Source organism: Felis catus, chromosome D2 (genome assembly GCF_018350175.1).
Source record: "Felis catus isolate Fca126 chromosome D2, F.catus_Fca126_mat1.0, whole genome shotgun sequence".
In the NCBI taxonomy this organism is placed as follows: domain Eukaryota; kingdom Metazoa; phylum Chordata; class Mammalia; order Carnivora; family Felidae; genus Felis; species Felis catus.
The window spans coordinates 53,384,528-53,410,120 of record NC_058378.1 but is presented as its reverse complement, the minus strand read 5'-3'; the positions used below and the strand labels follow the sequence as shown (position 1 = coordinate 53,410,120).

At 44.6% G+C, this 25,593-nt stretch overlaps 1 protein-coding gene and 1 long non-coding RNA gene across 7 annotated transcripts in view; one reads left to right on the top strand and one right to left on the bottom strand.

Annotated features, from left to right (window-relative positions):
• MYOF (myoferlin) overlaps nt 1–17,770 on the top strand; it is a 152,072-nt gene extending 134,302 nt beyond the window's left edge. For 5 of the 6 annotated variants that reach the window (XM_019813549.3, XM_011287427.4, XM_019813550.3 and 2 more), the window contains 11 exons: nt 144–314; nt 877–1,025; nt 3,017–3,156; nt 5,273–5,361; nt 5,438–5,533; nt 9,241–9,382; nt 11,865–11,964; nt 13,118–13,308; nt 15,164–15,273; nt 15,653–15,800; nt 17,206–17,770. In XM_019813549.3, coding sequence (XP_019669108.1) covers nt 144–314; nt 877–1,025; nt 3,017–3,156; nt 5,273–5,361; nt 5,438–5,533; nt 9,241–9,382; nt 11,865–11,964; nt 13,118–13,308; nt 15,164–15,273; nt 15,653–15,800; nt 17,206–17,244 — 1,375 coding nt within the window. In that variant the 3' untranslated portion in view covers nt 17,245–17,770. Of the gene's footprint in view, nt 1–143; nt 315–876; nt 1,026–3,016; nt 3,157–5,272; nt 5,362–5,437; nt 5,534–9,240; nt 9,383–11,864; nt 11,965–13,117; nt 13,309–15,163; nt 15,274–15,652; nt 15,801–17,205 lie in introns of those variants that run through there. The other variant, XR_002146516.3, reaches the window with a different exon arrangement.
• On the bottom strand, nt 17,430–24,971 carry LOC123380855. Its single transcript, XR_006587179.1, has 2 exons — nt 24,865–24,971; nt 17,430–20,052 (listed from the first exon to the last, which is right to left on the bottom strand). It is a non-coding gene; the product is annotated as an uncharacterized LOC123380855 (long non-coding RNA).
• Between the last annotated feature and the right edge of the window lie 622 nt (nt 24,972–25,593).

Sequence of the window (25,593 nt, the reverse complement as noted above, 5' to 3'; positions counted from 1 at the left end):
GTAGGTTGCTAACAGACTGAGCCACCCAGGTGCCCCAGAGCCTGGGGTTTTTTTGTTTGTTTGTTTTTGTTTATTTGTTTGTTTTGTTTTTGAGAGGTCTGGATAGAATCATGGAGATTCTCACATTGCATTTGCTTATTTAGAATGTATGAGCTCAGCTGCTACTTACCTCAAGAAAAAGATCTGAAAATTTCTGTCTACGATTACGACACTTTTACCCGTGACGAAAAGGTGGGAGAAACAATTATCGATCTGGAAAATCGATTCCTTTCCCGGTTTGGGTCCCACTGCGGCATACCTGAACAATACTGTGTGTAAGTTGTCCTGGCCATAAAAGTAGACAATTTGTCCCATCTATCGTCAACACCTGGGGAAGCCTTGGGTCCCTACTTCTGTGCCTGACTTCACTGAACCACTCTGACTCAGATATATACTGTTTTTAATAACTGGACTATCTTCGGGAGAATAGGGCCACAGCATTGCCCAAGTCCAGGGCAATGCCCACCCCACCCCCCGATCAATTTTGTGATGTCCCTCTTTCCCTAAGTGTTTTCTATGGTATCTAATGAGATACAGCTTGCGTTTTCTGGTTTATGAGCTTGCCTATTACGATTACAGTGATTGCAGTCAAACCCCTCATTTTGATGGAGGAGGAAACTGAGGGGGGAGAAAAAGGATTAACTGGCCGGGGCCAAAGTAATTGCGGATTTTAGGTCTCTGAAATAGATTTCTAGGCAAAAGCCAAAGGGTAGAGCCCATTCCCTGCTCCGTCACTACATGGGGACGCCTGTAAGAATAAATAGGAGTATATGTGTGTGAATCCAAGAAGAACCTCTCTGCCCCGTGATAACTCTGAGTGTGGACTGTTATTCACAGTTCTGGAGTAAATACCTGGCGAGATCAGTTGAGACCAACACAGTTGCTTCAAAATGTAGCCAGATTCAAAGGTTTCCCACCACCCATCCTTTCCGAAGATGGAAGTAGAATCAGATATGGAGGTCGAGACTATAGTTTGGATGAATTTGGTAAGTGCAAAACCATAGGCTGCAAGCTGGTTACAAAGTATAGCAACTTTGCTGTGTCTGCTTTGGGAGGGGGATGGGCAGAGCAGTGCCCTAATTATACCACAGGAGACTCCGCACACATGACTATCTAACAAAAGCCCCATTATAGCAGGGTTTTGCTGTCTTGTCAAGTGTCAAAGTGTACACATTTTCTTGTCTGTCTTAGGTTTCACTTGACCTTTTTAGGTCATAGCCACTGGAGCTTTGAACACAAAGTTCTAGTAATTAACTAATTTCTATGTAGTGCATAATTAGCTCATAATTTAGCTCAAAAGTGCTCAGATGGTAGTGCAAGAATTTCTCTTCCAGGCTTATTCCATCATTCTTCCAGCCCTTCTCTGAGAAGGCTCGGGGATGCAGGGGGTTTGTTTGAGGACTCTTCTGAGTTCACATCTGGCTCACGTCTGAGCTTGGGGTCTTGCTCTTTCTCCAGCAGTAATTTATAATACAATCGGTCCTGACACGTAGCCAGCTAGCTGCGCTATGACAAAGCCTGAAATAAGCTTAATAGAGCATAAGAGCTGTGGCATTATTCACGGTGTTGCAGGGAGGGAGGGCTTCCCAGAGGGGGTGGCAGTGGAGCTTGCCTTGAAGGGTGCACAGGATACCCAGAGAAGGCTGAATAAAGACACACGGGGGTGAAGGTGCCTTCCTGATCCTGCACTGTTTATTCCTGACATTGCAAGAAACTATGCTTTGTCTTCCCATTTGAAGAGGACTTCTGCAAAAGGGATAAGGAATTAACTGGCAAGCAACGTGGCCTCATAGTTAAGAGTACCCCCAGATAATCAAACAACTCTCTCCAAAACTGTCTCAGTCACAACGATCATTCCAATTACTATTGTTACCTAACAAATCACCCCAAAACTTAGCAGCTGAAAAATGTCCATTTTGTTTTGCTCCCGGTTTTGCAGGTCAGGACGGGCTCACCCACTGGGCAGTTCTCATCTGAGTACTTCATGTGCTTGGCTGCTGTCAGATGTCGGGGGAGGGGCCAGGCGACAGGCATCCCGGCTCCACGGAGCTGGATGTCCAAGATAGCTCGCACGCAAGGCTGGCAGTTGATGCTGGCTCTTGACTGGGGCTAATGATCAGAGCACCTACTCAGGCCTTTCCAGAAGGGCAATCTCTAGATACTCATGCTCGTTCCAGGGCAGATGGCTTCCCTCAAAGCAAGCATCCCAAGTGGACCAACCACAAGTCACGTGGCCTTGTATGCCCAGCCTGAGAAGTCGCACGGCATTCTTTCTCCACACTTCAGTGGTCAGATATGTCTCCAGACTCAAAGGAAGAGGACACAGACCCAACCTCTCATGGGAGAAGTGTCAGAGAATTTGAGGGCTGTTTTTAAAATGCCACAGTAATGCTAGCTGCTGTAACAATTAAACTTCCAAATGTCGGCGGCTTAACACAATAGAAGTTTACTTCTCAGAAATTCACAACAGGTATTCCGATAGGCAACAAGCCCTTGGCGTTTTGCAGCTCTGCCATTCTTCAACGCGGGCGCCTAAGGTTGCTGTTTCTTCTGCATCCAAAAGGCAACAGCACATAGAGTATCTTTCACGAGAGGGCTTTATTGTGCCCCATCTAGAAGTGACACACGTGTCACTTCTACCTGTGTTACATTCTAGCCAAACTAGGTAGTGTGTCCACACCTAACTGCAAGGGAGGCTGGGAAACAGAATCTGGCTGTGAGCCTCAGCCAGAAAAGTAGATACAGGCTGCTCTTACTTACACATTCTGGTATGTTCTGGCCCCTTTGGTGTTGGCAGCCCACAGGTCAGGTGTGAGACTGGCTGGGGTAGGGCCCATGGTCAAGAGCTATTACTATCAATGACTCCTTCACAAATCAAAAGTTCGCACACTGGCCCTGCCTGTCCAGTTTGCAGAGTCTGGTTGGAAGGGATACATGCCCCTCAGGGCAACTGTTTCAATGCCACTTTCTATTCCAGAGGCCAACAAAATTCTGCACCAGCACCTGGGGGCCCCCGACGAGCGTCTTGCCCTTCACATCCTCAGGACTCAGGGACTGGTCCCTGAGCACGTGGAAACGAGGACTTTGCATAGCACCTTCCAGCCGAACATTTCCCAGGTAAAAGAACGCTCCGTCTGAAGACCCATCCTCCGCATCCCAAACGCAGTGGCAGCAGCTGACACAGATTTGCCTCTTTTATCTCTTTCGGACACTTTTAGATACACAAGAAATAGAAGGGCAACTCAGATTAGCTTTATCCCAAAGGGGAAATAAATTGTCAGAATTTCCAGGTAGCTCACTAAATCCAGACAGGAGGGTGATTACGGCTCAGGATCTCTCCCTGTCTCTTACCTGTTTCTCTCTCTGAGTTTCTGTTGTTCTACGCACTTCCTGTGATCCCCTTCCTGTGAATCGGAATGTTGTAAAGAGTTTCTAAGGTTTTCATGTTATAACGTAGCCCCAATCTACTTCCAAATGTGGAAGGGATTGGTTGCCCCAACTTGGCCCAACTCTCCACCACTGGACTACTCAGCTGCAGCCAAGCAGGTGGGGTCTGGGGAAGCACTGTACTTGGCCCTACCTGGGTGAGGCGGTACTCTCTGAGACCAAATTGCCAGGGAGAAGCTGGGCTCAGTGCACAAGATGGCTCATCACAGGACCACATGCATAATGATGGGGGAGAATTAGTTTCCAGCAGCTGGGGAACAGTTTCCAGAGAAACCAGGAGAGACATGGCAAATGACAGAATGATCCGGGTGGAAGCTTGTTACAAGGAAGCCTCCTGGGATGTGTCTGGGAGATTTGGATTCAGTAGGTCTGGGGTGGCCGGAATCTGAGTTTTAACAAGTACCTGGAGGGGTTCTAATGCAGGTGGCCAGGAAATCACACTTTAAGAAATATTAATCTAATGGATGCAAATCATGTTGACCCCACACAACTGTGGACAAGCTTATCTATAAAAAGTGGCCGCAGGTGCCCTGGGCTTACTAGTTTGTCACTCACTCCTTGCTTTTATTCTGTTCTACATTTTCATTTCTTCCTTTTCTTATTATTCCTTCCCCCAAAGAGCCCATTCCTCCTCTTCTCTCTCCTCCCACACCTTAAATAAAGTCTAAAGAAATTACAAGTTTGTGATTACAAATTACAATCCACATCTCCCCTCCACCCCTCCCTCAATCCCTTTTACCTACCAAACTGGACAGACTATAGCTGGGTCTTAGGAGACACCCAAATGCCTCATGTTCTGCATCATGCTTGATGTATTATAGAACCTTGAACCCTAGAGGTTAGTTAGAAGAGAGCCAGGATTGTAGGAAAATATATCCTTTTTAAGAGTTCCAGTTAAGCCATTTTGATCATAGCGTATTAGGAAGCCAATCTAGTTTCCTTGGTAAACTTCTTATAGACAAGTCTGAAGGCAGAGTCAACAAAACATCTGAAATCAGTTTGTGAAATTTAAGTTGCTTCATGGGGTTGATATAGTTTGTTAATGGCACCCCTAGCCCATCTGGAAGAACATTCTAGTCAGATAGATGGACCTGGTCTGTGGCAGGAGAAGACCTGCTCGGGACCTCACCAAGATGGCACCACAAGGGTCAGTTGGGCTTTCAGCCTCCCCCTTCTTGCGAGCCTCCTCCCAGGTGGTGGGCACTAGCCAGCCAATAGCAGGGAGTCCTCAACTTTGGGGAACAGTAATGTTCTTGTCGTTGTTTGGGTCTTTACTCTGAACGTGCCACGTTGTAAGTCCTTCTTTAACAAATTAAATACCATTTTACATTATTTTGATTTTCTATCCGGAGGTAAGTGGAGAAACCCTTGGATGTTACAAAACTGGGATTGATAGCAAGTAGGCAATGTGACGAATAGAGTTCTGAGTGAGGGACTCAACTTTAAGTCATTGTAAGAGGGTATGTGAGCATGTTTGGGGTGGGGGGGGGAGGTGTTAGTGATATGAAGCCCCTTCATTAACCAGGGAACACTCAGACGATGATAGAGTGGGCGCATGCAGTCATCAGAGGTTTCTGGTGAGAGTGGGAAGTGGGTGCCCTAAATGCCATTGAAGATAGATGATTTATCTTGGTTCGCTCTCCTACTCTACTCTTTTTGCCTTCCATATGGACTAATAGTTAGCAGGTCCAAAGAAACAGTTTCACCTAGAAGACATGAAAGAAAGCTATAGGCTTCTCGGCTCATCATATAACTTAATTTCTCTTTTCATTTTTAAATGATCTAGGGGAAACTTCAGATGTGGGTGGATGTTTTCCCCAAGAGTTTGGGACCACCAGGCCCTCCTTTCAACATCACCCCCCGGAAAGCCAAAAAGTAAGTAACCATGAGACCCTGCTCTATCGGACTGGGGTCTGGGTACAAAATCACCGTCAAAATGTGCTCCTTTCAGGTACTACCTGCGTGTGATCATCTGGAATACCAAGGATGTTCTCTTGGATGAAAAAAGCATCACAGGAGAGGAAATGAGTGACATCTATGTCAAAGGGTAAGTTTAGCATGCTAGTTTGCCTCTGACAGACTCAAGGAACGAAACAGATGCTCTCCTTCATGAGTCATCATTATGAAAGGTGTCCATTCTAGGATCCTTGGTTATTTGAAGTTCTTCTATTTCATTAATGCAATCTGCTCAGGAAACTCCAGCAGGACAAAGGGAGAGAGAACAGAAAGAGAAGAGGAATCTCTGTGGATCTTGTTTATGAGCAATCTAGTAAACTATAGGAACTGATAAGCAGTTCTACATTTCTCTTTTAAGAAAATGGGTTAAGTTTATTAAGCCGACTTATTTCCTTTTAGTCATTCTTTTAGTCAGCTCTTTAGTCATTCTTTTTAGTCAGTTCATTTTTATTCCTTTTTGATACCTTGAGTAACTAGCCCTAGAAACACAAGTAAGGCTTGTTAAATTTCACTTTGTATATATTTTACTACCAGCAGCTAAGGTCCATGGAAAAGAGGAAACATTAGCATATTTCCAAAAAAAATCATTGATTCTACCAGCATTTATGGGATGCCTGCATCCAACATGTGAAGTGTCATAGCTGTTCATGATTCTGTTACTTGTATCATTCAATTCCAAATAGCCCATTTGATGTTAGTTTCATGTTATGCCCTGGATCAAAGATGTTGAGTACAGAATGGCATAGATGATTAAAATGCCAGAATCTGGAGCCAAACTACCTGGATTAAAATCCTGGTACTTTTCCTACCAGCTGGGCAAGTTAGTAAACTCACTGTTTCCCATCGTAAAAGGCAGATAATGATAGAACCCACTGCTCTGGGATATTCAGAACATTGAGTTATTCAAAGCATTTAGGACAGTGTCTGGCAGATAGTAAACACTGGGTGTCTTAGGGTTCTCCAGAGAAACAGAACAAGTAGAGAGCAAGAGAGAGTGAGTGTGTGTGTGTATAGAGGGAGGAGGGGGAGGCAGAGAGAGAGGGATTTATAATTAGGAATTGGCGTACATGATAATGGAGGCTAAGAAGTGATTCTGCCATCCGTAAGCTGGAGACCCAGCAAAGCCCGTGGTATAGTTTAGGATGAGTCCTTCCTCTGCCTTTTGCTCTCTTCAGGCCCTCAACAGATTGCACAAGGCCCACCCACACGGGGGAGGGAAATCTACTTCACCGAGTCCACCAATTCAGATTCTACCTCATGCAGAAACACCCTCACAGACACCCTCAGAATAACGTTTAATCTGGGCACCCTGTGACCAGTCACACTGACACAAAAAATGAACTATCACACTGTGTAAGTGTTAGCTAGTATTACTACTATTCCACATAGACCAGGTTTGGTTCTTTGATATGCGAAAGATAAGATTTGTTGAAATTTAATGCATTCATAAAGTGATAACAAAGTTTCCCTTACGATCCCAAGTGGCCCTCAGTCAAAACTTTGTTGAAGACATAATTACTATCATTTGGGCTCACTGTAAACAAGGAATGTTTCATCAAGTTCTTCATTATTCCTTCTCATTTCAGAAACTTATTACCATTCCCCAAGGAAAACTAATCCTAGCTAATTATATATATGCAAATTTATTTGACTATCATAAGCATTATGTTTTCTCAAATCACAGAAACAAACTCAGGTAATACTGGACTGAGAGAAAACTCTTCTAATCAAAGAATAAAAGCACAACCAAAAGTACCATGTCCTATTTGCAATTACAATCCAAATACTATATGTGAAAAGATGAATTATGTGTAAATAGCATGCCTAGCACCGTGCACATGTGGGTTATAACACACAAAGTTATACGCATATGCACACAAATACATGGAGTAGTTCAACTTGTTTTAAAGTAAAAAATGTGAAAAGATTCCTATTTAAAACTAAATGTGAGGGGTGCCTGAGTGGCTCCATCGGTTAAGCATCCGACTTCGGCTCAGGTCATGATCTCACGGTCCGTGAGTTCGAGCCCCGCGTGGGCCTCTGTGCTGACAGCTCCGAGCCTGGAGCCTGTTTCAGATTCTGTGTCTCCCTCTCTCTGACCCTCCCCCGTTCATGCTCTGTCTCTCTCTGTCTCAAAAATAAATAAACGTTAAAAAAAATTTTTTTTAAAAACTAAATGTGAAAAGATTCAGGAAAAAAAAGAGCGGGAAGAGCTTCAGAGGGTAAGCGGTCTGGGGAAGGAAGACGGGAGCACTTTCAGGATGTTATCAGGAAGCGAAGCCATTGACATCCTAGCCAAAGAGTGTGGACTCTGTTCAGCAAGTTAATTTAAAACCTTAAAAGTGAAAAAGAGGAATCTTTCAACTCATCTAGCTAGTCAGTTAATTAACTAGCAAAAACTACAACCATTGTAGTTGAATGATATTAGTAATACCACTACTAATAATAGGATCTAATGTTACCACGTGACCTTACATGACCTTCTAGTCTCCATGGTCCTTTGAGGCAGAGTGACAGGCCTCGACTTTGGAGTCAGACCAACAAAGGCTTCATAATTCTTAATTAAGACTTAATTCTGTCTGTTGCTGGCCGTATGACCTTGTGGAAGTTATCTATTGTCTCTGAACCTCAGTTTTCTCATCTGTAAAAATGGAGATAGTTATGCAATTGTTGGGAAGAATAAAACAAGCCATGCTAATTAGTACTGGTTCACAGCAGATGATCTGTAACACAGTTAAGGATATCCCTCTTCCCGTTCTGGCCCTTCTAAGCCATGATCTTTCCTTCTGTCCCCATGTCGACCAAGTGAAGGGAGCACAGATTGTTAACCACATTTTACAGATGGGAGATGAAGCCCAGAACGTGAAGTGGCAGATTTCATAGCCAGGCCTGCCTCCTACTGAGAATCTCTATCTGTGGGGTCCAGGCATCAGTATTTAAAAACTGCACAGTCGATCCCACTGTATTCTAGGTGCCGTCAGCCTGCAGAACCATGCATTCTACCCCTTTACCAGGCTAACCTCCAGCATTCCCATGGTTCCTAAAACACACACCCTCCCAACAGCTGGCAGATATGACAACAGTTTCCTCCCTCGTGTGTTCATTCATTCATTTATTCATTCATTCATTCATTTATTCCTTCACTGGACCTACTACATGCCAGGCACAAGGCAAAGGAAACTTTTCCGATGTCAAAAGTTAAGATGTTAAATTGTTTATGGAAGTGAATTTTCGTAGATATGCAGATGGAAATAACTTGGCTTACGTCTCCCTTGCTAGTCTCGTTAATGTGATCATAGGGCATTTAAGAATAATAAAAAAAGGAAGCTGTAAGATTACTTGAGTCATGCCTGTTTTGTTTGCTTAAATGAAATATGGAAGAGGAAATGCTAAAATTTTGAACTAACTCATATTCATTAAGCCTATCAGCAGTGATGACAGACACTGATGAGTTATAGTTATAAAGACCAGCAGCATAGCCAGCAAGCCTCAGCGTTCCCAAAATAGAAGTTGTTGATATTTTCCAGAAAATGTCACCTTATCCCTGTTAACTGAAGTCTAAAGGGTTTCCTGCTTTTGGTTTTAGGGGAATTATATTTTATTTGGCTACAACCTGTGTTGGATGCAACAGAGCGCCTCCCCTTAATAAATCACCCCCAGCTCCGCAGATAACTGGAACCCACCCAAGAAAAGTGCATTAATTTCTTCTGCCCTTCACTTCCTTAATCACTGCACAGTTTTGTGGCTAGATTACCTGTCAATCCCGTGAAGCTAAGTCTGTTTGCTTCTGCTTTTCAGCTGGATTCCTGGCAGTGAAGAAAACAAACAGAAAACAGATGTCCATTACAGGTCCTTGGATGGTGAAGGGAATTTTAACTGGAGATTTGTTTTCCCGTTTGACTACCTCCCAGCTGAACAACTCTGTATCATTGCTAAAAAAGTGAGTTCTGAAATAGGCACATGGGAAGTGGGTGTCATGGACAGATACAGGGCATGTAGGAGCTGCTCAGCCCCTTAGGGGTCATGGGTCCAGCTCTCTCGTGATACAGACGGGGAACCTGGGACCCACAGAGGTGCAGATACTTGCCCAGGCTCACAGAGCTAGGACAGCTATTTGTGCAATTAGGAAGTATCTGGAACACAACTGTCCTTCCCTAACATGTTGGCAGCAGGGTGAAAGATCTAGTAAAGGGTAGATCCGGGGGTCTTGTGTTAATATAGGCAACCACCTAAGTGTGTTTTTATATCACAGGGAGACTGATTTCTTCCCCCGATAAGCAGAACTGTTTGACTCGTTAACCAAACAGGTGAAATATTAAAGTAGGTGAAATTTAGGGGTGCCTGGGAGGCTCAGTCAGTTAAGCATCCGACTTCGGCTCAGGTCATGATCTCACAGTTCGTGGGTTTGGGAGCCGTGGAAGGCTCTGTGCTGACAGCTCAGAGCCTGGAGCCTGCTTCAGATTCTGTCTCCCTCTCTACCCCTCCCCCGCTTACTCTCTGCTGTCTCTCTCTCTCAAAGTAAATAAACATTAAAAAAATTTTAAGTAGGTGAAATTTTCCTTTTACCTTCTTTATTAAAACTCAGCATCTGTTTTACCTCCCTCAGAAGCACTTCCCTGAGGGTTCAGGGCCCTCGTGGTTGATAAGACTCTAGTTACAGAACTGAACTCAAACTGGCTTATACCAAAAAACTGATTTATTGGTTCACATTACTAAAACGTCCAGGGATGGCTGGCTTAGGAATGCCTGGATCCCAAGTTGAACTGATGTCTTTAGAAATTGTTCTCACTTTCTCCACCCCTCTCTCTCTGCCCTCTCCTGTGGCCCTCCTTCTCTGGTGGAGGCAAGATGGCTGCCAGCAGCCCCAGCCACCTCCTGCCCTCCCAGAAACTTCAGCAGAAAGAGAAGAACTAATCCCCAATGGCGCCAACCAGAGTTCTGGAATTGGGCCTCAGTGCCTCTGCCTGTTTGGGGTCACGTTCCCATCCCTGAACCAACCAATGTGGCCTGGGGATGCAGTGCTCTGACTGGTTCTGGGGTTAGGAATGGACTTAGTTCTTCCCAAACTAAAGGACAGTCCCCAAGGAAAATCTGGATGCTTTTTTTTTTTTTCTCCAAAAAGGAGGCCTGAGATCTGGGCAGGCAATAATAACAGATGTCTTTTATGGGTCCCCTGTCCCATTCCTGTCCCCCACATTCTATAAACTTTTCCTAGCTCTGCCTGCTCACCTTCTCTCCCCACACCTGATCAAAATGCATCTGCATCATGTCCCATAAAACCAGACCCATCCCTCTGCTGGCCCTGCTCAGTGCTGACACTGTGGGGAGCGTTTTTCTGTGCCTGGTGAGAGAAATGCCTTCAAAGGGCACTGTCTAGAGACCTACTGGTTCAACCAGATGTCAAATCCTGCACACTTCCAGATGGTGAGGCAGACTGGCGAGAAGGGGAGGGACTTAGGGTCAAGTAGGCCTTTCTTACCCACATCTACTGCTGGACCCCTCAGCGCCCTGAGTGTCACCTGGAGCCTGACCCCACACAGGACAGTCAGTGGGGCCAGGACGAGCTTCCTAACCCCTCAGAGCCAGGCCCCCTGAGCCCTGCAAAGGGCAACATTCATGGAATGTCATCTGAAAAACAAGAAACAATCCAACCATCTTTTCTTCGAATTCATGAATCACTGGGGGATTCCCATTACGTAGGTGTGATTAGGCTGTGGAGGTGTTATTGAGGTTGGCTAATGTTGTTTGGGTAGAGGCAGAGACCAGAGGTGAGAACTTAGAGGACCCTTACCCAGTCCTCCCTCCACCCAGCTTTAGAACGAGGAATCCGGGGGTCTTGGTTGACCGCAGCGTGTAACAAACAGCAGTACTGTCAAAAGCCAAAAATGTCAGGACATTTTAAACCTGCACTGAGAAAAGGGAGAAAGCTGGGTCCCAGTCTCCTCACCATCATGTGAAATGATGTGCTCAGATACCCACATGGGGTGGGAAGAAAGTCACCGAGCAAATGTGACACCCCAGTGGGTGATATTGTGGGCTGGCTTCGGACAGCCTGGCTGTTAGTCTGAGCTGGCCTAGTGGTCTCGGGGTGGGGAAGCAGAAATAATCACTCCCCAAACCCCAGGAATGACAGCAGGAAGTCACGCTGATAGGAACATGGCAGGCAGGAAACCTTCTGTTTGGGGATTGCCTGGGGCAACCTTTTTGTCACCCAGCTGGTGGCCTTAAGACTTCCGGGAGAGACCGGCTGCCCTCCATACCATGGGGTAGAGGGGTGAGGGCAAGGGAAAGGGGTGTTAGAGGTGGGATGCAAAGGAGCGAAAAAGCCCCATGCCCTGATGCTGGGGTCTCCAGGGGCCCAAAGGGAAGGTTTCAGAGTTCAGTGGTGTCATTTGGTTTTTCTGTTTATCTTGTCATTTTAGGAGCATTTCTGGAGTATTGACCAAACTGAATTTCGGGTCCCACCCAGGCTGATCATTCAGATATGGGATAATGACAAGTTTTCTCTGGATGACTATTTGGGTAGGACTTACATTTGGATACTTTTCTCTAAGAAATTTTACTTTGATTTAGTGAAATCAATTAAAATTTGGAGTCAATTATTCAAATCTCCAATACTGTGGGTAATTAAGGGTTGGGGCACACTCACTGCCTGGATGTCCCCTGGGTGGTGTGGGCTGCCTGTCTTCTGTCCCAGGTCCTCCGAGAATTTCCTGCAGTGAACGTCACCCTTTTCTGCAGGCCCCATCTACTCTCAAGGGCCCCTAAGGAGGCTCTTGCACCAGCTCCTGTCTTGCCATGAAGACACAAATCCTGTCTTCACAAGGGGATCCCACACCCCTGCCTCCACTTCCAAACTACCCACTCTACCTCCTCAGCACCTCGGAATTGGCTCCCTCCTCCATGCTGCTCTCCAAGATTACTGAGGCTCCCTAATGTCATCAGCCATTGTTCCTTCCCCCAGGTCCATCCTCCTCTGTGGTTAAAGGCACTTACTAAACAACCCCCCCCCCACCACCATGTTCCCTTTCTTGGCACACATGCTCCCCACCCCCACCCCCAGTGCACAATGCTCTTCTGATTTCTACTTTCCCAGGCCCGGGGTCTGCCTGGTTGGCCAGCTCTGTTTTTCCCTCCCCCTCTTTAAATACAGGCTTTTGCCTTCCCTGGGGTTCTCCGGCCCTTCCCCCAAACAATTTACACTCCCCACTCAGTTGAAGGTAAAGCTTCAGTGTTCACCTGTCAGCAAGGTATGACTCCTAAACCAGCACAAGGAGCCTGACCACTCACAGTGCCTCTGTTCAGGGCAGCTTGAGACCACTATGAGCAAATTTCAAATTTGCGTTCAGTGGATGTCTAGTCTAGTCTAGTCTAGTCTAGTCTATAGATGTTTAATTATTTTGAGCTTGTAGAAGAGCTCAGTTTATGTTTGTGTCTTTGAGAAATAAACCGTGTCAACCTCTGTGAGATGCAGAGTGGTGGGTAGACATTTCTCTACCACTTTCCATCCTATCTGGAAGGAATTTTAAATGTCTACCAGGATCTCTTTCTCTAACTCACCCATCACCTGCTCAAGATCATTGTGTGCCTCTCCTCCGACAAGAACATTGTGTTCACTTGTGAACAACGGCTGATGCGTGGAAGCTTATGTGGATTTAATTGTTTCCTTGGCTAGGTTTCCTGGAACTTGATTTGCACCACACCATCATTCCAGCAAAATCATCAGAGAAATGCAATTTGGACATGGTTCCAGACCTCAAAGCCATGAACCCCCTTAAAGCAAAAACTGCCTCACTGTTTGAGCAGAAGTCCATGAAAGGATGGTGGCCATGCTTTGCGGATAAAGATGGCTCCCGTGTGATGGCTGTATGAGTATTTCCCAATTCGGGGTCGTTTATTTCTTTCATCATTCAGGCTTTGCCCTCTATCAATCGATTTACTCCAGATAAAGAAGTGTTACATTGATGGGGCTTTAAGCTACAGGAATGGTTTGTACTGGGATTACAAGAGAAGGTGGTAGATGCCGTGAGTGTATGTCTGGGGTTGCATAGAAAGTGGAGGGATTGGAATGGTAGAAAGCTGAGAGCCCAAGTGGTTGCACCATATTTCTTTAGGACCCTCCTTCCCTGAGAAGGCTAATTTATCCAGAGTTCCAGTACAATTCAGTACAGGAAAGGGAACCTCAAACTCAAACTCTTGTTTAGAAAAAAGTAAATTTTAAAAAGGTGGAAGAAGCAGGGAGCCCTGACATCCACTGAACAAGAAGGCCATAACTTACAATTTGGAGAATTCAAGATAGATTGTGGTAGAGAAGCAGAAGTCTGGGTTACCATGCCATGTCACCAAAAACTACCTATTTCATCATGTATTATTGTCATTCTTATAACAGCTAACATTTTAGATCACTGATGATGAGCCAGACAACATGCTAAGTGACTGCTTTATGCTCAAATCTTGTTTTTAAAAATAACTTTGAGGTATAATTTACATAAAACCAACCACACCCATTTAGAGTGCACAATTCCATGTGTTTTGACTGATGTAGACACTTAAGAAGCCACCACCAGAATCAAGGATCCAGAACATTTCCACTGCTCCAGAAGTTTCCTTGTGCCCTTTGCAGCCTACTATCCCCTCCACCCCTGGCCCAGGAAACCACTTATCTGTTTTCTACAGAGTAATTTACACAGAATCTCATTTCGTTCTAGACATTATCTCCAAATTGTTGATTTAAAAAACAGGCTTGGATATAATATTATAGGTCAACTATACTTCAGTTAAAAATTTTTAAAAGTTTTCTTTATCAAACAAAAGAATAAAAAATATTGCTGAACTAAGTAAAACAAAAACAAAAGCCCCCAAAACGGGCTTGGAGAGATGTACCAACTTGCTGAGGGCAGTCACCTCATTTTGTCCGACTCATTAGCATAGGAGTCATTTGGCTCCACCCCCTAACCAAGTGCTGGGGTTGGGGGTTCTTAGGCTGCCGTGACCAAGTGGGCGTTCTGGGGTCCTAGAAAGCCCATTACGAGCCTGGCCATAGAAGTGGGCAACTTTCTAGACGTCTTTCGGCTTCAGTGTCCTTGGGTGCACATGAAGGAAATAGCAGTACCTGCTGTATAGGGTTGCTGTGAGCCTTACATGAGATTATCCACGTAGAAGGCTTAAACAGCATCCAGTGCATCACTTAGGAACCTGTATAAACACGAAGGCAGCATTCATTCGTTCACTCATTCATTCATATATTCAGCTAGTGTGCATCGAGTACCCATGAAGTGTCAGCCCTGCTCCAAGCAGTGGGGCTACCATGGTTAGGCAGGAAGCATGCAGACTCTCTTAGAGCCTACAGTTAATGCTCAAGAAGTATTAGATATTGGTATTAGCAGTATTTAGGTTAATCTGGGTCCAAATAAAGTTACGAAGGGTAGTGTGTGAGAAGGCAAGGAGATGGCTATGAGAGAGTTAGATGATGGGGTACAGAGAATGAAAAGCAGGGACTGGGGGGAGGGAAAGCAATTTTTCCTCTCAGTTTCCCACAAGGAGTCGGTTCAGAAACACATGGAAGAGGAAATGCGATGAAATCTCTTGAGGAAAATTTAAGGCAATCTAAGGATTGTTTTACAAGAATAAAAATCATTGCTCAGGGAATACTCTTTCGGTTGAAGTGAAAATATTTGTGAAACGTGATGTCATGTGTTTAACCTGTTCTGCTTTACTGAAGGGGAAAGTGGAGATGACGTTGGAAATCCTCAATGAGAAGGAGGCAGACGAGAGGCCAGCCGGGAAGGGACGGGATGAACCCAACATGAACCCCAAGCTGGACCCACCAAAGTGAGAGGCCCTCTTTGTTCTTCACAACGTCTGATCCCCAAACACCTGCAGTCTGAAAAGCCCCCCTTCCAATGCGCTTAATGGACTGGATTCACTGTTGTCTTAATTTTGTACTTAATGGGGGTGGGGGATGGAAGAGCCCGGTGATCTGGCTTCATTTTAACCCTTGTCCCTTCCCACAAAACCAAAGTGCAGAGTATCTTCAGCATCCTAGGAGGCTATAAAATGTTAAAGAATCTTTCTCAGCCAACTAAGGGGAGTAATATCTTTTCTTGACTTTATAAATGTTATTAATTATTCTCCAAACTGTGTTAGGTTCTGAGGTAAAATTCCTGTCCCACCTGAACTGGGTAGATAAAACCATTTCTTTGCGATGCAGCCGGCCAGAAACCTCCTTCCTGTGGTTCACCAACCCGTGTAAGACCATGAAGTTCATCGTGTGGCGCCGATTTAAGTGGGTCATCATTGGCCTGCTGATCCTGCTGATCCTGCTGCTCTTCGTGGCCGTGCTCCTGTACTCCTTACCGGTGCGAGTCCTTGGCCTCTCGTCTTGGCGTTTTGTGTGTGAATCACAGTCTGTCATCTAACTTGGGTCTGGCCTTGGTTGCTCTTCAGCAGACTGACCTACTCCGTGGTTGTGGTGTCGCAGCCCTTCAACATGTGGAAATTTTGCAGTAATGCGTGTTGTGATAAGCATGACATTCTTAGGGTTTCATAATTACAGGCAGAACTTCCTGGTTGGAAGAAAAAACTTTTGGTTTTAAGAATTCTAGGAGAAACCCCTCAGACCTTTAGCAGTATGTACCAGGACAACAGCCAGCATTTCTGACTGATCTTCCTGCCTTCACACTTCCTTGGTCCAAACCATCCTGTAGGCTAACTCCTTATCCTAGCATTCACAGATTCCCCCCAGTATGGGCTCATTGTAGGTCTACACTAATCTTGAACTTCACTCAAACTAGCTAGTTCCCCCAACCCCCAGCAGGTATTGCCCTTACCTGACAGGATGCCTTTGCCAATGCTATTCGCTTGCCTGTGTCGTGTCTATCGAAACTTTCTTATTCGTTCTTTAAGGCCTGCATCACATAACCTGTCCCTTAAGTTTTCTTTAACCACCTCAGTCATAAATGGGAGTCTAAATGGGAGGTTTGCCAGTGTGCCTAGAAGTAGTACCTCCATTCTTTCATTCAAGGAATTTATTGAACATCTACTATAGGCTAGGAATTGGGATGTCGAGATGACCAAGGCATGATTTCTGCCCATGAGCAGTTCATGGCCTGAGGACAAGCAGACATAGGAACAAGTCAATTACTATGAAAGGCAAGCTATTATGGACATATGAACAGATTATCATAGGACCCCATTGCTGAGGATGGTTTCACCAAGGAGGGGGCATTTAAGCCCATTTTGCCAAGTGGAGAAGGGATAGTCCAGGCATTTAAAGACCCTTACTTCGATTCATATTAGTAACAATACAGCTGTTTTTGTGTAGGGTGGCATAGTCACAACCCCAACAGCAGAGATTTTAAGTCTCTATTTTTTCCCAGTATACTTTCTGTTTGTTAATGCACACACATACAATTTTCTAGTTATAAGTAGTCCAATCTGTCTTGACCATTTAAAAAAAACTCATCAGTTATTTTTACTGATTTAGATTTTATTGACTTAAACAAGTGGTTCCCAACTGGGGGCAATTTTGCCCTCAGGAGGATGTTTGGCAATGTCTGGAGGCATTTTGGTTGTCACACCTAGGGGTGCCCACGTACCCCTGGCAGCAGGCAGACAGAGGCCAGGAAAGCTGCACATCTTGCGATGCACAGGACAGTCCCCAGCAATAAAGAATCACGCAGTTCTAAATGTTGGTAGTGCCAATGTTGAGAAGCCCTGACTTAAAATATATACATTTTCTTAACATTTTTGTTTCCTTTTCAGAACTATTTGTCAATGAAGATTGTGAGGCCAAATGCATAATGAAAGCAAAGGCTTCTTTTCAATCATCCAGCAATGAGGGAATCCTGTCTCTGTTACGGACCAAAACCAAGAGTGATTTTGTGTCTGAGACAACATCGCCATGACTTGTCACATTACTTCACCGAGGCCATCAGTTCCCGGAGGGTCTAGGTCCTGGAAAGTCAGGCCAACAAGCAATATTTTTATTTTCTTATCTTGTGAAGTATTAAAAATTTTTAACCATGTTTTTCAGGATATTTTTCAAGGTGGCTGGTTCCATTTAAAAAAGCATCATTTTTACGTGTCCTTAATTTTATAATTCAATTTTTAGAAACTGCTGAAATCAAAGTGGAAAAATTTCTGCACCTTAACTTCATATGCTTATTTGTAATCAACAAAAAGGACTCTGAGTTATAAAATATTTAGCATAGCTAGAGTAATTCTTATTTATGCCTGCAGCCATTGTTACGATATTTTATACGGATGAATGTCATGAGACTCTATTCAACCTCTGTGATGGACTCAAATAAAAACATTTCACCTTTGACACATAGCTGTTTATTGTAGCTGTGGGCTGAGTTGGGAAGGACGCAGTTTCCAGTCCTCTGGGTCTCAGCAGATGGAAGGCCACAGCATCCCACTTGGCTGCAAACCTTTTATATATGTGTGTTGCCAAATCCTAGCCAGTGGGCCAAACTGAGGCTAATATAATAAATCACAAAAGCTAACAGTTATCAGAAGTACTCACTCTGGGGGCGCCTCGGTGGCTTAGTCGGTTACGTGTCCGACTTCGGCATGTCATGGTCTCACGGTTCGTGAGTTCGAGCCCCGCGTCGGGCTCTGTGCTGACAGCTCGGAGCCTGGAGCCTGCTTCGGATTCCGTGTCTCCCTCTCTCTCTGCTCCTCCCTTGCTCATGCTCTGTCTCTATTGCTCTCAAAAATAGATAAAACATAAAAAAATATATTTTTAATTAAAAAAAGAAGTCCTCACTCTGTGCACAGCATTGTTTCACATGCTTTATGTTTATTAACTCATTTAATCCTCCAGATAATCCTATAAAGGTAGATAACATCAACTCCATTTTACAGTTGAAGAAATTGAGGCACAAAGGTTAAGTACTTTGCATAAGGCCACACAAACAATCAATGGTAGAGCTGGAATTGGAACCCAGGCAGTCTGGTTTCTTTTCTTCTTCACTTCTCTTAACCACAACATGATACCACCGTGGGAAGGCTATCAAGGGGAGCACAGGGCTGAATGGTCAGGTGATGAATGACAGTAGCGACCCAGTGTGGCTCCATGCCAACACCAAACACAGCGTGCCTTCTGGAACATTGTCCTGATAATATTTGAGACCACAGTGACATCGTCAGATAGTTCTATTCGAACACAGAGCCAAGGGGAGCAAGAAATGGTACAATAATGGTGATGCTTTTGCACATTTAGACAACATTATACCACAGTGGTGACTATCTTAACATCATTGCCGAGTTGTTTCATATTTTGAGCATTTTATGTTCTCAGAATTTTAACATTCTAGTGTGCTCAATACATAAAATGGCTGACAGAGCACTAACTAAATCAGAATGTTCACCCTTCCCCCAGGCGCCTTGTATTCTGTCCCTTGAATCTGGTGATGGTATCTCCCACCCGAAACGCCTCCACCCACCTGCACTGGTGGGAGCCGTGCCCACCCTTGAAGTTCTTGTTCAAATGCCACTTACTTCTTACACCTCCTAGGCCTCAAAGTGATCCTTCGATAGCAGATGCAAACATATTAGTACAACCTTCCTGGAGATATGTTTAAAAGCCTTAAAAATGTTTGTGCCCTTTGACCCGGTAATTTCACTCCTGAGTATTAACTCCAAGGAAATAATCAGAAAGACAGCCAAAGGTTCACGTGCAAAAATGGCACATCACAGTGGGCTTTCTAATGGCACAAATCAGAAACCTAAATGCCCAACTATAGGGGAATGGTTGAATATATGGTGCAATCCCTATATTGGTGCACAAATGAAAACGTATCAACTTTTAAAACTTTGTTACTGACATAGGAAAATGCTGACATGTGAGAAACAAAAAAAAAATCACAATACAAATATAAAATAAGCCCCCCAATACATGTGTGTCTATAAGGAGAGGCATCAAAATATTAGCAGTATAAGGAGTTTACGTGAGATTTAGATTTGGGCATATTTAAGTCACTTATAAAAGTAAATCAACATTGGAGGTTCATAACAATTTTTTTACCTAAAACTAAGGGATCAAGCTTTGACAAATATTGCCGTACTTTGTTTCACCTTACAGCTCTATAGGTGCGGCTCGTTTTCACAACCAACTGTAAGCTCCTTTAGGACAGAGGGTGCCATGAAGCAGCAGGCCTGGATTTGTATCCTTGGTCATGCCTCAGACTCCTCTGCAACCTGGGAACAATAGTGCCCGCCTCACTGGATTAAGGTGAGGGCTAAATGAAATCCTGTGTGTCAAGTACCTTTACAATATCTGAGGCCTGGTAGGCACTCGATGCACGGACGTTCGGTATTATATCAGATGGGTAAAAATCAGATGTTCTAGTTCCAAAAGCAGATAAAAGCCGACTGTTTTCCTTCTAAGACTCACCAAATAGGAGAGAAGCAAGATCTAAGACTATCTGCTACCTCCTCAAGGCCGAGAAAGAAGGAAGTAGGGGTCTCAAGGTTGGGAGGTAGGAAAACAAGTCAGTTCTCACCAATTCGGGTGGTTTTGTAGAAGTGGTGTGTGGGTGATGGCAGGGACACCTGCGTTCTTCCAGTGGTTTCTGCTCCTGTCTGGCGACCAATGGGCCCTCCCTGTTATGGGGTTGACAGATGTCATCACAGCTCTCATGAACAGTCACGGGCTAGCCTCCTAACTCTTTGGAATTATACTGTACCCACACCCAAACTGCTACTTTCTTACAATGTCACATCATCTTGCTTATAATGAACAGAAAGAAGGTCAACAGCTTTCACCTAATTTAGGAGACGCTCTAATGATGTAAAGGATACAAACGTATTTAAAATGAAATTGTCTTGGAGAAAAAAAAAATAGGCTCCAAAGAAGACCACTGTTCCAGGCAAGGGTTGTTATTTTGAACATTTAATAATCAGTATGGCATTGACACCAGCCAATCAGAACAAGGTGCTTTACCCCATCACAATGGAGAATGGCTAGGGAAAGCCTAGAACTACCATACCAATACGTGCAGGTTGAATATTAGCTTTCCTTCCAGGGAACCCCACCAATATGTTCTCCCACAGTGCCTCACTCAAGGAATACAGGCATACCTCAGAGATATTGCAGGTTTGGTGAATGTAGCAATAAAGCGAGTCAAATGACTTTTGTTGGTTTCCCAGTGCATATAAAAGTGAAGTTTCCACCATATTGCAGTGTATTAAATGTGCAGTAGCATTATGTCTAAAAAAATAATGTATATACCTTAATTAAAAAAAAAAACTTTCGTGGGGCGCCTGGGTGGCTCAGTCAGTTAAGCAGCCGACTTCAGCTCAGGTCATGATCTCACAGTCCATGAGTTCGAGCCCCGCGTCGGGCTCTGTGCTGACAGCTCAGAGCGTGGAGCCTGTTTCAGATTCTGTGTCTCCCTCTCTCTGACCCTCCCCTGTTCATTAAACTTTGGTAAAAAAAATCCTAACTGTCACCTGACCTTTCAGAATCCTAATCTTCTTGCTGGTGGAGGCTCTTGCCTCTATGTTGGTGGCCACTCACTGATCAGGGTGGTGGTTGCTGAAGGCTGGGTGGCTGTGGCACTTTCTTAAATGAAGACAACAGCGAAGTTTGCTGCATTGATGTGCTCTTCCTTTCATGAACGATTTCTCTGTAGCATGCGATGCTGTTTGATAGCCTTTTACCCACAGCAGAACTTCTCACATTCTGCCTTTGCCTTATCACCAAGTTTATGCAATAGTCTAAATCTTTTGTCGTCATGTAAACAATCTTCACAGCATCTTCACCAGGAGATTCCACCTCAAGAAATCGCTCTCTTTGCTCATTCCTAAAAAGCAACTTCTCATCCAAGACAGTTTCATCATGAGATCGCAGCCATTCAGTCCCAGCTTCAGGCTCCACCTTCAGACTGCAGTTCTCTTGCTCTTTCCGCCACGTCAGTGGCGGCAGTTACTTCCTCCACGCCAGTCCTGAGCCCCTCAAAGTCATCCCTGGGTGCTGGAGTCAACTTCTTCCAAACGCCTGTGAATGTTGCAATCTTGATCTGTCCCCATGAATCACAAGTATTCTTAATGGCATCTAGAATGGTGAATTCTTTCTGGAAATTTTTCAATTTATTTTGCCCAGATCCATCAGAGAAATCACTATCGGTGGCAGCCACAGCCTTACAAATGTACTACCTAAATAATAAGAATGGAGAGTCAGAAATGACTCCTTGATTTATGGGCTGCGGAACAGATGTAGTGTTAGCAGCTATGAAAACAGCATTAATCTCATGCATTTCCATCAGAGCTGTTGGGTGATCAGGGGTACTGTCAGTGAGCAGTGATATTTTTGAAGGGATCTTTTTCCTGAGCAGTAGGTCTCCACAGTAGACATAAACCATTCAGTAAACCCTGTTGTAAACAGATGTTCTTGACCGAACATCTTTGTTGTTCCATTTATAGAGCACAGGCAAATTCAGCGTAATTCTTAAGAGCTCTACGAGTTTGGGTATAGTAAATGGGCAGTGGCTTCAACTGAAAGTCACCAGCCGCGTTAGCCCCTGACAAGAGGGTCAGCTTCTCCTTTGAAGCTTTGAAGCCAGGCACTGACCTCTGTAGCTACGAAAGTCCTAGGTGGCGTCTTCTTCCAATAAAGACTGTTTCCGGTATATGGACAAATCTGTCATTTAGTGTGGCCCCTTCACGAATTACATTAGCTAGATCTTCAGGATAACCTGCTGCAGCTTCTACATCAACACTCGCTGCTTCACTTTTATGCTATGGAGACGGCTTCTTCCCTTAAACGCCATGAGCCAACCCGGACTCAAACGTTTCTTCTGCAGCTTCCTCACCTCCCTCAGCCTTTATAACACTGAGGAAAGTTAGGGCCTTGCTCCAGATTAGGCTTTAGCTTAAGGGAATGTTGTGGCTGGTTGGATCTTCTATCCAGACTGCTAGACCTTTCTCCGTATCAGCAATGAGGCTGTTCTGCTTTCTTATCCTTTGTGTGTTCACTGGAGTAGCACTTTTAATTTCAAGAACTTTTCCTTTGCATTTGCAACTTGGCTAGCTGGCTCCAGCCTCTGGCCCCTCTCAGCTTTTAACAGGTCTTCCACACTGTGCGTCACCATTTCTAGCTGCCGATTTAAAGGGAGAGACATGCCATCCTTCCTTTCACTTGGAGGCAACTATAGGGGTATTAGTTGGCCTAACTTCAGGGAATTGAAATTATTGTTGTGTCTCAGGGAACAGGGAAGCCTGAGAGAGGGCGAGAGATGGGGGAACAGCCAGTCGGTAGAGCAGTCAGAACACACACGTTTACTGATTAAGTTTGCTGTCCCACATGGGCGCAGTTCATGGCGCCCCCAAAACAGTTATCACAGTAACATCAAAGAGCGCTGATCACAGATCACCATAAAAAATAGAATAATAAGAGTGAAATTGTTTTAAATTAGCAAAATGTGGTGCAGAGACACAAAGTGAGCAGAGGCGGCTGGAAAAACGGTGCCAATAGACATGTTCGATACGGGACTGCAACAAACCTTCCATTTGTGCAAAACTCAATACCTTGTGAAGGGCAATCAAGTGACATTCAGTAAGACAAGGTTTGCCTGTAGTTGCTGAGTGGATAAGTGAACGGCTATAAGGAAAGTCTTTTCCTCCTTTGCCTTGAGCAACCGGAATGCACTAGCGTGGTTCCTTTGAGTAAGTGGCTGTGAAGCTCCATTAGGAATGAAATAATTCCCAGAGAGAGTATTAAGCTGGCTTTCTGGGTAACACCCTGCCCCCTCCTCCCATCCCCCCCCCGAAAATGCTTCATCTTGTCAAAAGATAATGGTCCCTCATTTGAGGTTGTTAGCCGCCTGGTGACCTATAAATGATAGCTAAAAGCTGGAACTAATCACAGTCCAGTCAGATTGTCGCTTCGCTGTGAATTAAATACCACTTAGTCCTAACTGATTCTAGCAAGTGCCACCATTACCGTTGGAACCTTCATTAGGAAAATAAATCTCCATCAATGTCTTGGGGTTGACAGGGAACTGAAAATCCTGACAGGCTAACACTTGATTTTGGTTTTGTTCCTCCTTTCTCATTGTAGGGTGAGGGGAAAAAAATACACACACACACACACACACACACACACACACACACATATATATCACATATATATACACACACACACACACACACACACACACACACACACATATCACAATTAGACCTGCATGTTGCTTTAAGGAGCTATTTAAAAAGTGGGCTGAATTCTGGAGCCCATTTTGGAAAGGGAGTGGAGGGGAGCTGAGCAGTCTGGTTTTCCAGGTGCTGTGGCCAAGTGGCAGTTCTTTGCCCCTCTGAGTTCACCCCAGCTCAGAGGATTGTTTGTCCAAAGACTGGAGCTGACTTGTTTCACCACTGTTGAGCAGATGTTATTACAAATACAAGGAGAAGGCAAGGGTGCTTTCCAGAAACTGCTGTTCAGTTCAGAGAAAGTACAACCTGACAGCCATATGGGGAACCAGCACTGACAATGATTTCAAAGTTTAAAAACCCTCTACAGTTTAAATATTTCATGCTAAATAGATTTCTTTGTGCTGCCAATACGTTCAGGACTGGGGACCACGTGCACGTAGGCTCCTCAAGCAGATGAAAATCCCGTTCCAAAGAATGCTTTTCAGAGTCTGCTTCGTATGGAATTAGTTCATAATGGAGTCGATGTTGTAAATAGATTAAGCGCCCGCCATCTTGGCAGCCGAGTTTTGTGTTTGTTTAGCGTTGAATGGCAACTCCCTAATCTTTCTTAGGTTAAACATAATGGCGTCCCAAGGAAGATCAAAGGAAGGCTGCTTTTCCCTTGGATATACATCCCCGAAATGAAATGCCAGAGTTCATGAAGTTCAAGAAAAACACAAGAGAAACGTGTAGCACAGACTAACTGTGAGACCTGACGAGTAAGGGAATGTAATGAAAAACACAGGCCTGCCATATGTATGGTCAAACTCATAACTTCAGGGGTTCAGCTTCGTAGGAGATACAGACTCCAGATTTTTACTATCTAAATAAACTTAACAGGAAAGAAAAATTATAATTTTGGGGGGCGACTCCACGGTAAATTGAATACTTCTCAGGGCAACCTGATTTTGCCAGAGTTTATCTAGACTCCTTAAAAAGGCCCATTCAGCCCTTGACTAATATTAATGTGCTACTTCCGTGTGTTTTCACAAAATCTGAGAGCCAAACCCGTAATCCTCTCCCCGTCATATTTCAGCTCAGTCCTGCCCCGGTAATGATCAGGGAGAGGACCGGGAATATCCAGCTGGATCCCAATGCGGCACAGCAGCCTCTCAGAAGAGGTTTCACTTGGGTCGACAGGATAAACAAAATGAACGGGTGGAATCCTGTCTTCGAGAACATGGGGCCAAGGGGTTGCAGACGTCTGGAAGCCTGTGAGCTCACCCTGTCGGTCACGGCACAACACTGTGACTTTGGACATCTCCTCGTCGGCCTCCTTTCCCTTGTTTGTGAAAGTCAATGCTGAATGAAACGAGCCTGTCTGTCCTGGCACTGTTTACGGTTCCACTTCTCTGTGGCTTGGTTTCCTCACCTGGAAAATTGGGACAATAATCCTCGTAGAACGATTACGAAGATAAAATTATTACAAATATACGCAGAAGTATTTAGAACAGTGTTAGGAACAAAGTAAGCATGCAACGTATTTTAGTTAGTATCGCAAGGATCATTGATCATGGTCATTACCACAGGACAAGAAGAGCCAAAGAGATATGGGCCCAAGCGCTTCATCCCCGTTCTGCTTTTGAAAAACGTAGCTGGAGAAAGGATGTGAGTTGCCGCTATCCCAAACGATGCTGATTTCCTTCTGAGTTCTAACTGCATATAGAAATGCATACTGCATACTGCATACAGAAAACAGGTAAAACCGCTAAGAGACTAGGACCGTTCCCTCCACCAAATTAGAGAGAATTACCATATGATACAGCAAGTCCACTTCTGGGTGTCCACATTTAAAAATTAGCAAAATTATGGGGCGCCTGGGTGGCGCAGTCGGTTAAGCCTCCGACTTCAGCCAGGTCACGATCTCGCGGTCCGTGAGTTCGAGCCCCGCGTCAGGCTCTGAGCTGATGGGCCTGTTTCCGATTCTGTGTCTCCCTCTCTCTCTGACCCTCC